This window comes from Neoarius graeffei, chromosome 1 (assembly GCF_027579695.1).
Source record: "Neoarius graeffei isolate fNeoGra1 chromosome 1, fNeoGra1.pri, whole genome shotgun sequence".
Classification (NCBI taxonomy): Eukaryota; Metazoa; Chordata; class Actinopteri; order Siluriformes; family Ariidae; genus Neoarius; species Neoarius graeffei.
In genome coordinates this window covers 17,906,159-17,918,723 of record NC_083569.1, presented here as the reverse complement: position 1 = coordinate 17,918,723, position 12,565 = coordinate 17,906,159, and the positions used below count along the sequence as shown (strand labels likewise).

At 43.3% G+C, this 12,565-nt stretch overlaps 1 protein-coding gene across 30 annotated transcripts in view; it reads left to right on the top strand.

Moving 5' to 3' along the window:
• Positions 1 to 12,565, top strand: part of LOC132891954 (protein NLRC5-like) — an 888,139-nt gene that overhangs the window by 808,027 nt on the left and 67,547 nt on the right. For all 30 annotated transcript variants that reach the window (XR_009655388.1, XM_060930219.1, XM_060930146.1 and 27 more), the window contains one exon: positions 11,949 to 12,143. Coding sequence is in view for 29 of the 30 variants with exons in the window: in XM_060930219.1 (XP_060786202.1) it covers positions 11,949 to 12,143 (195 nt within the window). In the remaining variant the exon portion in view is untranslated. The remainder of the gene's footprint in view (positions 1 to 11,948; positions 12,144 to 12,565) is intronic.

The window sequence follows — 12,565 nt, the reverse complement described above, 5'->3', positions numbered from 1 at the left end:
ATTTGGTATGCATATGTATCTCACTAAGCCGGACAAAAATGTAATGCCAATGCATTAGCCACGCCCAACAGGAAGTGAGGTAATTTCACTTTTGTGTGAAATGCATGGCCACGAAGACGGCGCAACTCCTCCTAGACCGTTCATGGGAATGCCACCAAAATTGATACACATCATCTACAGACATGGCTGACAAAAGTTACTAAATACGTTTCACGTAGGATAAACCGTTCAGAAGTTATACGTCAATCAATTTTCACTTCAAAATTTTACATGCTAAAAAATTCATAACAAATCTTCTAATTGCTCAACACTGCTCATACTTCACACGCAGATCACTCATTGGGCTTCTGACATGTTACCCAATTTCTGTGATATTTCGCCACTGGGGGCGCTATTTTTGGGCAAAAAATCCAATCTTTCCTCAAATTTGGTCAAACTTCACGGCCACCCTCTTACTACCTCCCGTGTCATGTATACCACATTTTGGGAATTTTCGTCCATGGGGGGTGCTGTTTTTGGCCGACGCAATTTCTCCAAAACGGGTTTTTGGTAAATTATTCCATAATGCATTTCCTTTACACCACTACCTTGTGTTAGTGCGTTGCTGTTGTGGACACTTATTTTTCCATCTCATAATCACTCATGTACAGCATAGCGCCACCTACTGACATGGGAAAAACCAAAAAATTTATTCTTCAAAAATCTATATCTCATCTTCTGTTTACTCAATTGTCATCAAACTTCATTCGCAAACTCTTCATAGCTCACCGAACATGTACGCCAAATTTTGTGCACTTTTGCCCCTGGGGGTGCGGGTTATGGCAGAAATGATATTGCAGCTTCTGATTTGTCAAACTTGGCAAGCAAACTCTTTACAAGACCCTTTTTGGGGCGCTTGCCATGGTCGACATCGCACGAGATTTGGCTCCTTTTTTTTAGACTCCCACCGCTACTGAGAATCAGAAGCCCAGATCCAGGCGGGCCTCAGGGCCTCTATAGCGCCCCCTAACTCATTGTGATTTTGGCCTCCCGCATAAAGGTGCCTGGTTGCCATGTAGTTTGTAGTAGTGGCATGCCATTTGGTACGCATATGTATCTCACTAAGCCGGACAAAAATGTCATGCCAATGCATTAGCCACGCCCAACAGGAAGTAAGGTAATTTCACTTTTGTGCGAAATGCATGGCCACGAAAACGGCGCAACTCCTCCTAGACCGTTCATAGGAATGTCACCAAAATTGATGCACATCATCTACAGACATGGCTGACAAAAGTTCCTAAATACGTTTCACGTAGAATAAACCGTTCAGAAGTTATACGTCAATCAATTTTCAATGCAAAATTTTACATGCTTAAAAATTCATAACATATCTTCAAATTGCTCAAAACTGCTCATACTTCACACGCAAATCACTCATTGGGCATCTGACATGTTACCCAATTTCTGTGATATTTCGCCACTGGGGGCGCTATTTTTGGGCAAAAAATCCAATCTTTCCTCAAATTTGGTCAAACTTCACGGCCACCCTCTTACTACCTCCCATGTCATGTATACCACATTTTGGGAATTTTCGTCCATGGGGGGCGCTGTTTTTGGCCAACGCAATTGCTCCAAAACAGGTTTTTGGTAAATAATTCCATAATGCTTCTCCTTCACACCACTACCTTGTGATAGTACGTTGCTGTTGTAGACACTTATTTTTCCAACTCATAATCGCTCATGTGCAGCATAGCGCCACCTACTGACATGGGAGAAACCAAAAAATTTATTCTTCAAAAATCAATATCTCATCTTCTATTTTCTCAATCTTGATCAAACTTGAGAAGCACACTCTTAACAGGTCACCTGACATATTTGCCTAATTTTGTGAACTTTTGCCACTGGGGGCGCTGTTTTCAGGCAACAATTTATATCTCGGCTTCTGATTGGTCAAACTTGATCAAACTTTACAAAACAACTCTTCATAGGTCCCTTGACATGTATACCAAATTTGGTGAACTTTCACCACTGGGGGCGCTCATTGCGCTGTAGCAGTTGCAGGAGAGGTGTTTACAATCATGAGGCACCAGGAGTATGTTGTTTTGGTTGCCTTAAACACACATGACATGTGGACCACTGGGGGCGCTCATTGCACTGTAGCAGTTGCAGGAGAGGTGTTTACAATCATGAGGCACCAGGAGTATGTTGTTTTGGTTGCCTTAAACACACATGACTTGTGGGGAATGGGTAGGCAGTCGGGAGCACTTGTTGTAGCGTTACATACAGACTAATAGATGTCTAACAGAAGACAATCCTATGTAGCTATAGCTTGGTGACTGATGAGGTAAATACATTAATTTGGTTGGGAAGCCATGGCATAAAATGTTCTGTCCATGACAACATCTCAGCGCACCGTGTACTCTGTGTCCAATTCTGTGCTTTGTCACCATTGTGGGAGTAATGTCTCTTGCCAAAGAAGCTGTGGAAGGTATTTCGCGGGGACGCATGCCCCCGCCCCCCTTGGCCGCTGGCGCGAGGGCCCGTCGAGGCCGCTTGCGGCTTTAATTATTCTTCCGTCTTCTTCTTCTTCTTCCGTCTTCTTCTTCTTCTTTATTTTTCTCCGCTGTTGGGCCATTTTCGGGGCGCTTGCCATGGGCAAAAATGCACGAAATTTGGCACCAGTTCCGAGAATTGCCACCGCTACTCAGAACCAGAAGCCCAAACTTGGCCGGGGCTCAGGGCCTCTATAGCGCCCCCTAAGTCGTTGTGATTTTGGCCTCCCGCATTAAGGTGCCTGGTTGCCATATAGTTTGTAGTAGTGGCATGCAATTGGGTACGCATATGTATCTCACTAAGCCGGACAAAAATGTAATGCCAATGCATTAGCCACGCCCAATAGGAAGTGAGGTAATTTCACTTTTGTGCGAAATGCATGGCCACGAAGACGGCGCAACTCCTCCTAGACCGTTCATAGGAATGTCACCAAAATTGATACACATCATCTACAGACATGGCTGACAAAAGTTACTAAATACGTTTCACGTAGGATTAACCGTTCAGAAGTTATACGTCAATCAATTTTCGATGCAAAATTTTACATGCTTAAAAATTCATAACAAATCTTCTGATTGCTCAGAACTGCTCATACTTCACACGCAAATCACTCATTGGGCTTCTGACATGTTACCCAATTTCTGTGATATTTCGCCACTGGGGGCGCTATTTTTGGGCAAAAATTGCAATCTTTCCTCAATTTTGTTCAAACTTCACGGCCACCCTCTTACTACCTCCCATGTCATGTATACCACGTTTTGGAAATTTTCGTCCATGGGGGGCGCTGTTTTTGGCCGACGCATTTGCTCCAAGACGGGTTTTTGGTAAATAATTCCATAATGCTTTTCCTTCACACCACTTCCTTGTGATAGTACGTTGCTGTTGTAGACACTTATTTTTCCAACTCATAATCGCTCATGTACAGCATAGCGCCACCTACTGACATGGGAAAAACCAAAAAATGTATTCTTCAAAAATCTATATCTCATCTTCTATTTACTCAATTGTCATCAAACTTCATACGCAAACTCCTCATAGCTCACCTGACGTCTACGCCAAATTTTGTGCACTTTCGCCCCTGGGGGTGCTGGTTATGGCTAAAATGATATTGCAGCTTCTGATTTGTCAAACTTGCCAAGCAAACTCTTTACAAGACCCTTATTGGGGCGCTTGCCATGGTCGACAACGCACGAAATTTGGCTCCTTTTTCTTAGACTGCCACCGCTACTGAGAACCAGAAGCCCAGATCCAGGCGGGCCTCAGGGCCTCTATAGCGCCCCCTTACTCGTTGTGATTTTGGCCTCCCGCATTAAGGTGCCTGGTTGCCATGTAGTTTGTAGTAGTGGCATGCCATTTGGTAGGCATATGTATCTCACTAAGCCGGACAAAAATGTAATGCCAATGCATTAGCCACGCCCAACAGGAAGTGAGGTAATTTCACTTTTGTGCGAAATGCATGGCCACGAAGACGGCGCAACTCCTCCTAGACCGTTCATAGGAATGTCACCAAAATTGATACACATCATCTACAGACATGGCTGACAAAAGTTACTAAATGGGTTTCACGTAGCATCAACCGTTCAGAAGTTATACGTCAATCAATTTTCAATGCAACATTTTACATGCTTAAAAATTCATAACTAATCTTCTACTTGCTCAAACCTGCTCATACTTCACACGCAGATCACTCATTGGGCTTCTGACATGTTACCCACTTTCTGTGATATTTCGCCACTGGGGGCGCTATTTTTGGGCAAAAATTCCAGTCTTTCCTCAAATTTGGTCAAACTTCACGGCCACCCTCTTCCTACCTCTCATGTCATGTAAACCACATTTTGGGTATTTTCGTCCATGGGGGGCGCTGTTTTTGGCCGACGCAATTGCTCCAAAACGGGTTTTTGGTAACTAATTCCATAATGCTTCTCCTTCACACCACTACCTTGTGGTAGTGCGTTGCTGTTGTAGACACTTATTTTTCCAACTCATAATCGCTCATGTGCAGCATAGCGCCACCTACTGACATGGGAAAAACCAAAAATTTTATTCTTCAAAAATCTATATCTCATCTTCTATTTACTCAATTGTCATCAAACTTCATACGCAAACTCTTCATAGCTCACCTTACATGTACGCCTAATTTTGTGCACTTTCGCCCCTGGGGGTGCTGGTTATGGCAAAAATGATATTGCAGCTTCTGATTTGTCAAACTTGGCAAGCAAACTCTTTACAAGACCCTTATTAGGGCGCTATTATTATTAGGGCCCGAGCACCGTACAGTGCGGGACCCTATCGTTGCCATGTGTCCAATTCTGTTCTTTGTCGCCATTGCGGGAGTAATGTCTCTTGCCGAAGAAGCTGTGGAAGGTACTTCGCGGGGACGCATGCCCCCGCCCCCCTTGGCCGCTGGCGCGAGGGCCCGTCGAGGCCGCTTGCGGCTTTAATTAGGGCCCGAGCCCTATGGGCGAAGGCCCTATTGTTCTTGTAAAAGTTCACTATTATTATTCTTCCGTCTTCTTCTTCTTCTTCTTCTTCTTCTTCTTCTTTATTTTTCTCCGCTGTTGGGCCATTTTCGGGGCGCTTGCCATGGGCGAAAACGCACGAAATTTGGCACCACTTCCGAGAATTGCCACCGCTACTCAGAACCAAAAGCCCAAACTTGGCCGGGGCTCAGGGCCTCTATAGCGCCCCCTAAGTCGTTGTGATTTTGGCCTCCCGCATTAAGGTGCCTGGTTGCCATATAGTTTGTAGTAGTGGCATGCCAGTTGGTAGGCATATGTATCTCACTAAGCCGGACAAAAATGTAATGCCATTGCATTAGCCACGCCCAACAGGAAGTGAGGTAATTTCACTTTTGTGCGAAATGCATGGCCACGAAGACGGCGCAACTCCTCCTAGACCGTTCATAGGAATGTCACCAAAATTGATACACATCATCTACAGACATGGCTGACAAAAGTTACTAAATACGTTTCACGTAGGATAAACCGTTCAGAAGTTATACGTCAATCAATTTTCACTTCAAAATTTTACATGCTAAAAAATTCATAACAAATCTTCTAATTGCTCAACACTGCTCATACTTCACACGCTAATCACTCATTGGGCTTCTGACATGTTACCCGATTTCTGTGATATTTCGCCACTGGGGGCGCTATTTTTGGGCAAAAAATCCAATCTTTCCTCAAATTTGGTCAAACTTCACGGCCACCCTCTTACTACCTCCCATGCCATGTATACCACACTTTGGGAATTTTCGTCCATGGGGGGCGCTGTTTTTGGCCGACGCAATTGCTCCAAAACGGGTTTTTGGTAAATAATTCCATAATGCTTTCCCTTCACACCACTACCTTGTGATAGTACATTGCTGTTGTAGACACTTATTTTTCCAACTCATAATCGCTCATGTACAGCATAGCGCCACCTACTGACATGGGAAAAACCAAAAAATTTATTCTTCAAAAATCCATATCTCATCTTCTATTTACTCAATTGTCATCAAACTTCATACGCAAACTCTTCATAGCTCACCTGACATATATGCCAAATTTTGTGCACTTTCGCCCCTGGGGGTGCTGGTTATGGCAAAAATGATATTGCAGCTTCTGATTTGTCAAACTTGGCAAGCAAACTCCTTACAAGACCCTTATTGGGGCGCTTGCCATGGTCGACGACGCACGAAATTTGGCTCCTTTTTCTTAGACTGCCACCGCTACTGAGAACCAGAGGCCCAGATCCAGGCGGGCCTCAGGGCCTCTATAGCGCCCCCTAAGTCGTTGTGATTTTGGCCTCCCGCAAAAAGGTGCCTGGTTGGCATGTAGTTTGTAGTAGTGGCATGCCATTTGGTACTCATATGTATCTCACTAAGCCGGACAAAAATGTAATGCCAATGCATTAGCCACGCCCAACAGGACGTGAGGTAATTTCACTTTTGTGCGAAATGCATGGCCACGAAGACGGCGCACCTCCTCCTAGGCCGTTCATAGGAATGTCACCAAAATTGATAGACATCATCTACAGACATGGCTGACAGAAGTTTCAAAATACGTTTCACGTAGGATAAGCCGTTCAGAAGTTGTACGTCAATCAATTTTCAATGCAAAATTTTACATGCTTAAAAATTCATAACAAATCTTCTAATTGCTCAAAACTGCTCATACTTCACACGCAAATCAATCATTGGGCTTCTGACATGTTACCCAATTTCTGTGATATTTCGCCACTGGGGGCGCTATTTTTGGGCAAAAAATCCAATCTTTCCTCAAATTTGGTCAAACTTCACAGCCACCCTCTTACTACCTCCCATGTCATGTATACCACATTTTGGGAATTTTCATCCATGGGGGGCGCTGTTTTTGGCCGACGCAATTGCTCCAAAACGGGTTTTTGGTAAATAATTCCATAATGCTTTTCCTTCACACCACTACCTTGTGATAGTACGTTGCTGTTGTAGACTCTTATTTTTCCAACTCATAATCGCTCCTGTACAGCATAGCGCCACCTACTGACATGGGAGAAACCAAAACATTTATTCTTCAAAAATCAATATCTCATCTTCTATTTACTCAATCTTGATCAAACTTGATCCGCTCACTCTTAACAGGTCACCTGACATATGTGCCAAATTTTGTGAACTTTTGCCACTGGGGGCTCTGTTTTCAGGCAACAATTTATATCTCGGCTTCTGATTGGTCAAACTTGATCAAACTTGACAAAACAACTCTTCATAGGTCCCTTGACATGTATACCAAATTTGGTGAACTTTCACCACTGGGGGCGCTCATTGCGCTGTAGCAGTTGCGGGAGAGGTGTTTACAGTCATGAGGCACCTGGAGTATGTTGTTTTGGTTGCCTTAAACACACATGACTTGTGGGGAATGGGTAGGCATTCGGGAGCAAGTGTTGTAGCGTTACATACAGACTAATAGATGTCTAACAGAAGACAATCCTATGTAGCTATAGCTTGGTGACTGATGAGGTAAATACTTTAATTTGGTTGGGAAGCCATGGCATAAAATGTTCTGTCCATGACAACATCTCAGCGCACCGTTTACTCTGTGTCCAATTCTGTGCTTTGTCGACATTGTGGGAGTAATGTCTCTTGCCGAAGAAGCTGTGGAAGGTATTTCGCGGGGACGCATGCCCCCGCCCCCCTTGGCCGCTGGCGCGAGGGCCCGTCGAGGCCGCTTGCGGCTTTAATTCTTCTTCTTCCTGGTTTACGGTGTTTACAGATGGTGGTTATTTAAAGATCCCAGCGTGCTCGCGGCGCGTGTGTGGGCATGTGAGGACACTTCTCCTCACCAATCAGTGCACAGGGGAGTGTCTCCTCACGCCCCTAGCCCTACTGGGCTCGGTTGAGCTCACTTCAGCCCCACTGCAAAACCGTGCGAGTTTTGGGTGCTGAGTAAGGCTGAAGTGAGCTCAGTCGTGCTGCTCTGAGGTCGTCGAAACGCGAGCCGTTTTGGGCTGAAGTGAGCTGAAAAAGGGTAGTGGAAAAGGCCCATAAGTCTTCAAAAGTACCTTTTAAAGATTCATGATTTTCTTGTTACCTTTTTAATGTCAAGGTGTTGTTGGATTGTTGCCACGATGCATTTACAGAGTCTAATGACTCAGAAACAACCTCCTGAATGCAGTGACTCGCTTGTAGAACCTGTAGAATAAAAAGTGTGTAGAATATGATACAAAGCCTGTAGAAATGCTGATAGAAAAACAATTGAATCAACAAAATGTCGGCATTGTTGTGTTTTTTTTTTTTTAACACCCCCACCCTGCCAACTAATGTTTACATCCCTCACCATGCTTTCTCAGGTTGGACGGGAAATTTGTGTAACAGTGATGACGTTTGTTTGCGGTAAACAGAGCAAAAACAATACAAATCTTTCTTCATTTCAAAAATCTCAAACATGGACTTTAGATCTGGCCCTGGATGCTCTGGTGAGGAACCATCATTTTTATCTGCTGTAGTCATCATTACCATCATCATCACTACCAAGTTCAAACTGAACAGGGGCAGGTTTCCCGATAACGTTGCCCTTTAGGGCTAAAGAGCAAGTTAAGACTCTCTGAAGCAACGAACGTTGTCTCTGTACGTGGTTTTCCCAAACTCACTCGTAAGAAGAAGTGATAAGATCAACATTACGAAGAGCTTCTTTGCGGTGCAAGTCCCCGATATAAGCATTAGTAGTTGCTTAGTCCAGTCGATGAGGTCACATGATGTTCGTTTTTTACCATATATAATGTGGTAATTAATAATTGAAACTATTTTACATTTTTGGGCAATATTTTTTTATTACAAGTGTGTTTTTAATTAAATGAATAAATGTTCACATGAAAGAATGAGCAAACAATAAACTAAATAATTAAGTAAATGTGTTCCCCGTGCCGGCTCATTTCGCTATTACTCAAACATACAGTCAGGATTAATTCAACTGTTACCCACAATGCCAAGTTAGCAATGCTCTCGCATGTGTTTGCAGGGGTGGGGTTTGATCTGTCTCTACCTAAGGATGATGAATTGACCTCTTTAGAAATACTTCCTGAGGTAGAGACAGATCAAATACCCCCTCTCTCACACACACACACACACACACAGAGAGAGAGAGAGAGAGAGAGAGAGAGAGAGAGAGAGAGTGTGTGAGTGTGTGTTAGTTATGGGGCTTTTCCACTACCAACGTGGCTGAGTTGGGCTGAGCCGTGCGGCGCTAAGTTGGGCTGAGTGGAGCTGAGTGGGGCTGTTGGGGTTGCATTTCGACTACAACCGTGCTGGCTGGAAGTGGGTGGACACATTGGGTGGAGTTAGCGAAAGTGGGTGGCCGTCACGTGATGTTGTTAGGCGGCGCAAACAGTGACATCAGTGACCTTTTAAGTGGTAGTCTCATGACCCGGATAGTAAACAATAAACATGGAGGACATGGAGTCGTTAGTGTTGCTGGTCTTGGTGCTGTGGCTTGTTGTCACCGACAACGCCAACAGATACTGGCAAGAGCGTATAGATGAGGCGAGGCGCATAAGGCTTCTTTGTCGTAATTCTTCTTCTTCCGGGTTTACGGTATTTACAGATGGTGGTTAAAGATCCCAGCGTGCTCGCGGGGTTTATGTGGGCATGTGAGGACACTCCTCCTCACCAATCAGTGCACAGGGGATGGTCTCCTCACGCCCATAGCCCCACTCGGCTCGGTTGAGCTCACTTCAGCCCCACTCCAAAACTGTGCGAGTTTTGGGTGCTGAGTAGGGCTGAAGTGAGCTCAGTCGTGCTGCTCTGAGGTAGTCGAAATGCGAGCCATGTTGAGCTGAAGTGAGCTGAAAAAGGGTAGTGGAAAAGGCCCATTAGAGGTGCAGAAATGTGTCTCATTCATGACACTAAATGAGATAATCACTCGCCTAATGGAGTTAAATCTGATTAAAATGTGCCGATATCAGTGTGACATTACGATACCCGTACATCATTCCATAACGTACTGAAATATATTCAGAATGTTTTTCATATATTTATTTAATAATTAACTCGATGTACTTGCAAATTACAAGAAAAATAATTGAACACCAGCAGCAGATTCAACACCAGTTTCCCCCGTTGACTGTGAGAGTCCCTCAGAGGCGCAGCGCAGTCTGTGGATTCAGCTGTGAGTGAGACGCTCTTTGTTTTGAGCGAGTGGTCCGGGTTTCTCGTAAATTCCGAGCAAACTAAAGGACTACTTGTGCAATGATGTTGTTTAGGAAAACCACGTTAGCTTGACGGTGGATCTTAGGAGGTAATTAAAGACACTCTTGGCCGAAAGAGGCTTTCAGGAAACCCACCCCTGTTCAAAAAATGCAGCAAGCACTTTGAACTTGATCAGAGGCGGAGTTTACTGTGATTGGTTTTCTCCTGTCACGAACACAGCGTATGGCCTCGCATTTTAGAAAAGAAATGAAAATTCATCTGCTGATATGAAAGTTATTTTTCAGAGTAACAAGTAACAGGAACCTTCAGAGAAATGTCCTCGAGTCAAGAGTCCAATATTTGTCCTTCAAATGTAGTGGAGTAAAAGTCATAATTTTCCAAAGAAGTTAACACTCGAGTAAAGTATAGATACGAAAAACTTCCTTAAATTCAGAACTCCAGTACATGGACTTTGTTCCTGTCCACCCCAGTTTTGGGATGTGTTGAGTTTTTTTTTTTCTTAATATTTCTCCACATTAAATTTGTATTATTAGTGAAATGTAATGACACAGACACTGGGCTGATAGAACCATGTGGAGTTTGCAGGAATACAGAATTATAATTAAAATCTTTACTGTTATTATGACCTGATAAAAGGTTTTATTGAAGTGGAAAAACAGACTTTCACAGAGAACTCATTAGAAACACCATTCTTATTTACTTTTATTACATCATAATATCAATTTATTACATGCTAATTATTCTTTTGTTCTTCTAATATCCTGACATCTTTTATAAATTGTAACTTTTTTGTCCTTCACAGCTTTTGTTCTTTTCCCTGCTGTAGCTCTGTGATTTACTGATTTCAGGTCAGACAGGGAGAGACAACACAGTGTAAGGGGAAGAACATGTCCAGTGAGTAAATCGCTGGCACCAGGAACAAATAAGGACAGACATCCCAAGTCTTCCGGAAATTCCGGGAGTCTCCCGCATATTGATAGCGGCTCCCTGATGCCCGGAATTTGGAGAATATCTCCCGGAATCTAGAGCAAGCGAGCAAGCGCGTGCACGCAAAACATTAATGTCTGCATCGCACATTTGACGGAGTGCGCGAGGGAGACTGCGCATGTGCCTGTTCATGTAGCGCATGCTAAACAAAGAGCATCCTGATTGACCTACAGACATCCAAACTCATTTCAGGGAGGTGTCGTGACCCCCCTCTCGATGCGGAAAAAAGTCATGCGTCACGACACCTCACTGAAATTAATTTCTGCAGGTTGAGATGTCTGCAAGGAGCACCTGGCAACACACACAGACACAGTTAGCCAAGTAGCTCATCATGAGTATCTCCATAAAACTCCTTCAGCACTGGGCTGTGATCATTTCAGTCGCTCACTAATTAGAGAACAAATCAAATGTCTGATCTGTTCAGATAAATATGACTCTGCCTCGATCTCTGCCTGCTTCATCTAAACCTGACTTTTGAAACTCTTTTCCTTTCTCCTCTTGTAAATATTTTAGATCAGACTCTTATTTCCCGATTTGGTGATCAGATTTGATGTTGCGTGTTTATCCTATGTGTCAGTGATGACGTGTGCAGCAGAAAACTCAAATCCGAACAGCTCGAACTGTGAATTACTGTTACAGCATTTCAGTGTATTGTCGACTCGGAGTTTGTACTTTTGTCATTTATGAAAATGAAATGGTGCAGTGAAAGATTTGAGGACCTGTTTGATCATTTGTGTGAGTTTATTATGTATTATTTAATTTCCTTCAGGATCAGTTGTGATACGATCAAAGGGAGAAGCGCTGAAGCTCTGGTCTCAGTGCTCAACTCAGAAACCTCCAGTCTGAGAGAACTGCATCTGACTGTGAAGACACTGGATCTGTCTGGGAATAAACTAGAAGACTCAGGAGTGAAGCGTCTCTGTGCTGTACTGGAGAATCCTCACTGTAAAGTGGAGACACTGAGGTAAGATCATCTCTCTGAGAGTCACAATAACTCACTAAAGCAGCAGTTAATAGTTGTATACAGTGTTGTTTATCAATTAAAATTTTCTGTAAAAGTAAAACATGCAGAACAAATATATTTGTCATGAAGTGATCATTTCTCCTCAGAATCACTTTTACTTTAAAGAAATAATTAAATCTATTTACAATTAAATATGTGATCATTAAAAATCCAGTCAAGCAGAGATAAATTCTACAAAACCTGACTCTTCACTTAAACCTTTAAATTATTGACTTTTTGCTGAATCATTAGCACCTCGAGTAAACTTAATGTCAGTAACAGTGGTAATGTTTGAGTCATTATTAATAATAGCTTGTGATTGGTGAAGAGAATAGAGACAGTCCAACATGAGAGACATCATCTTCACAACCACTGTTACACCA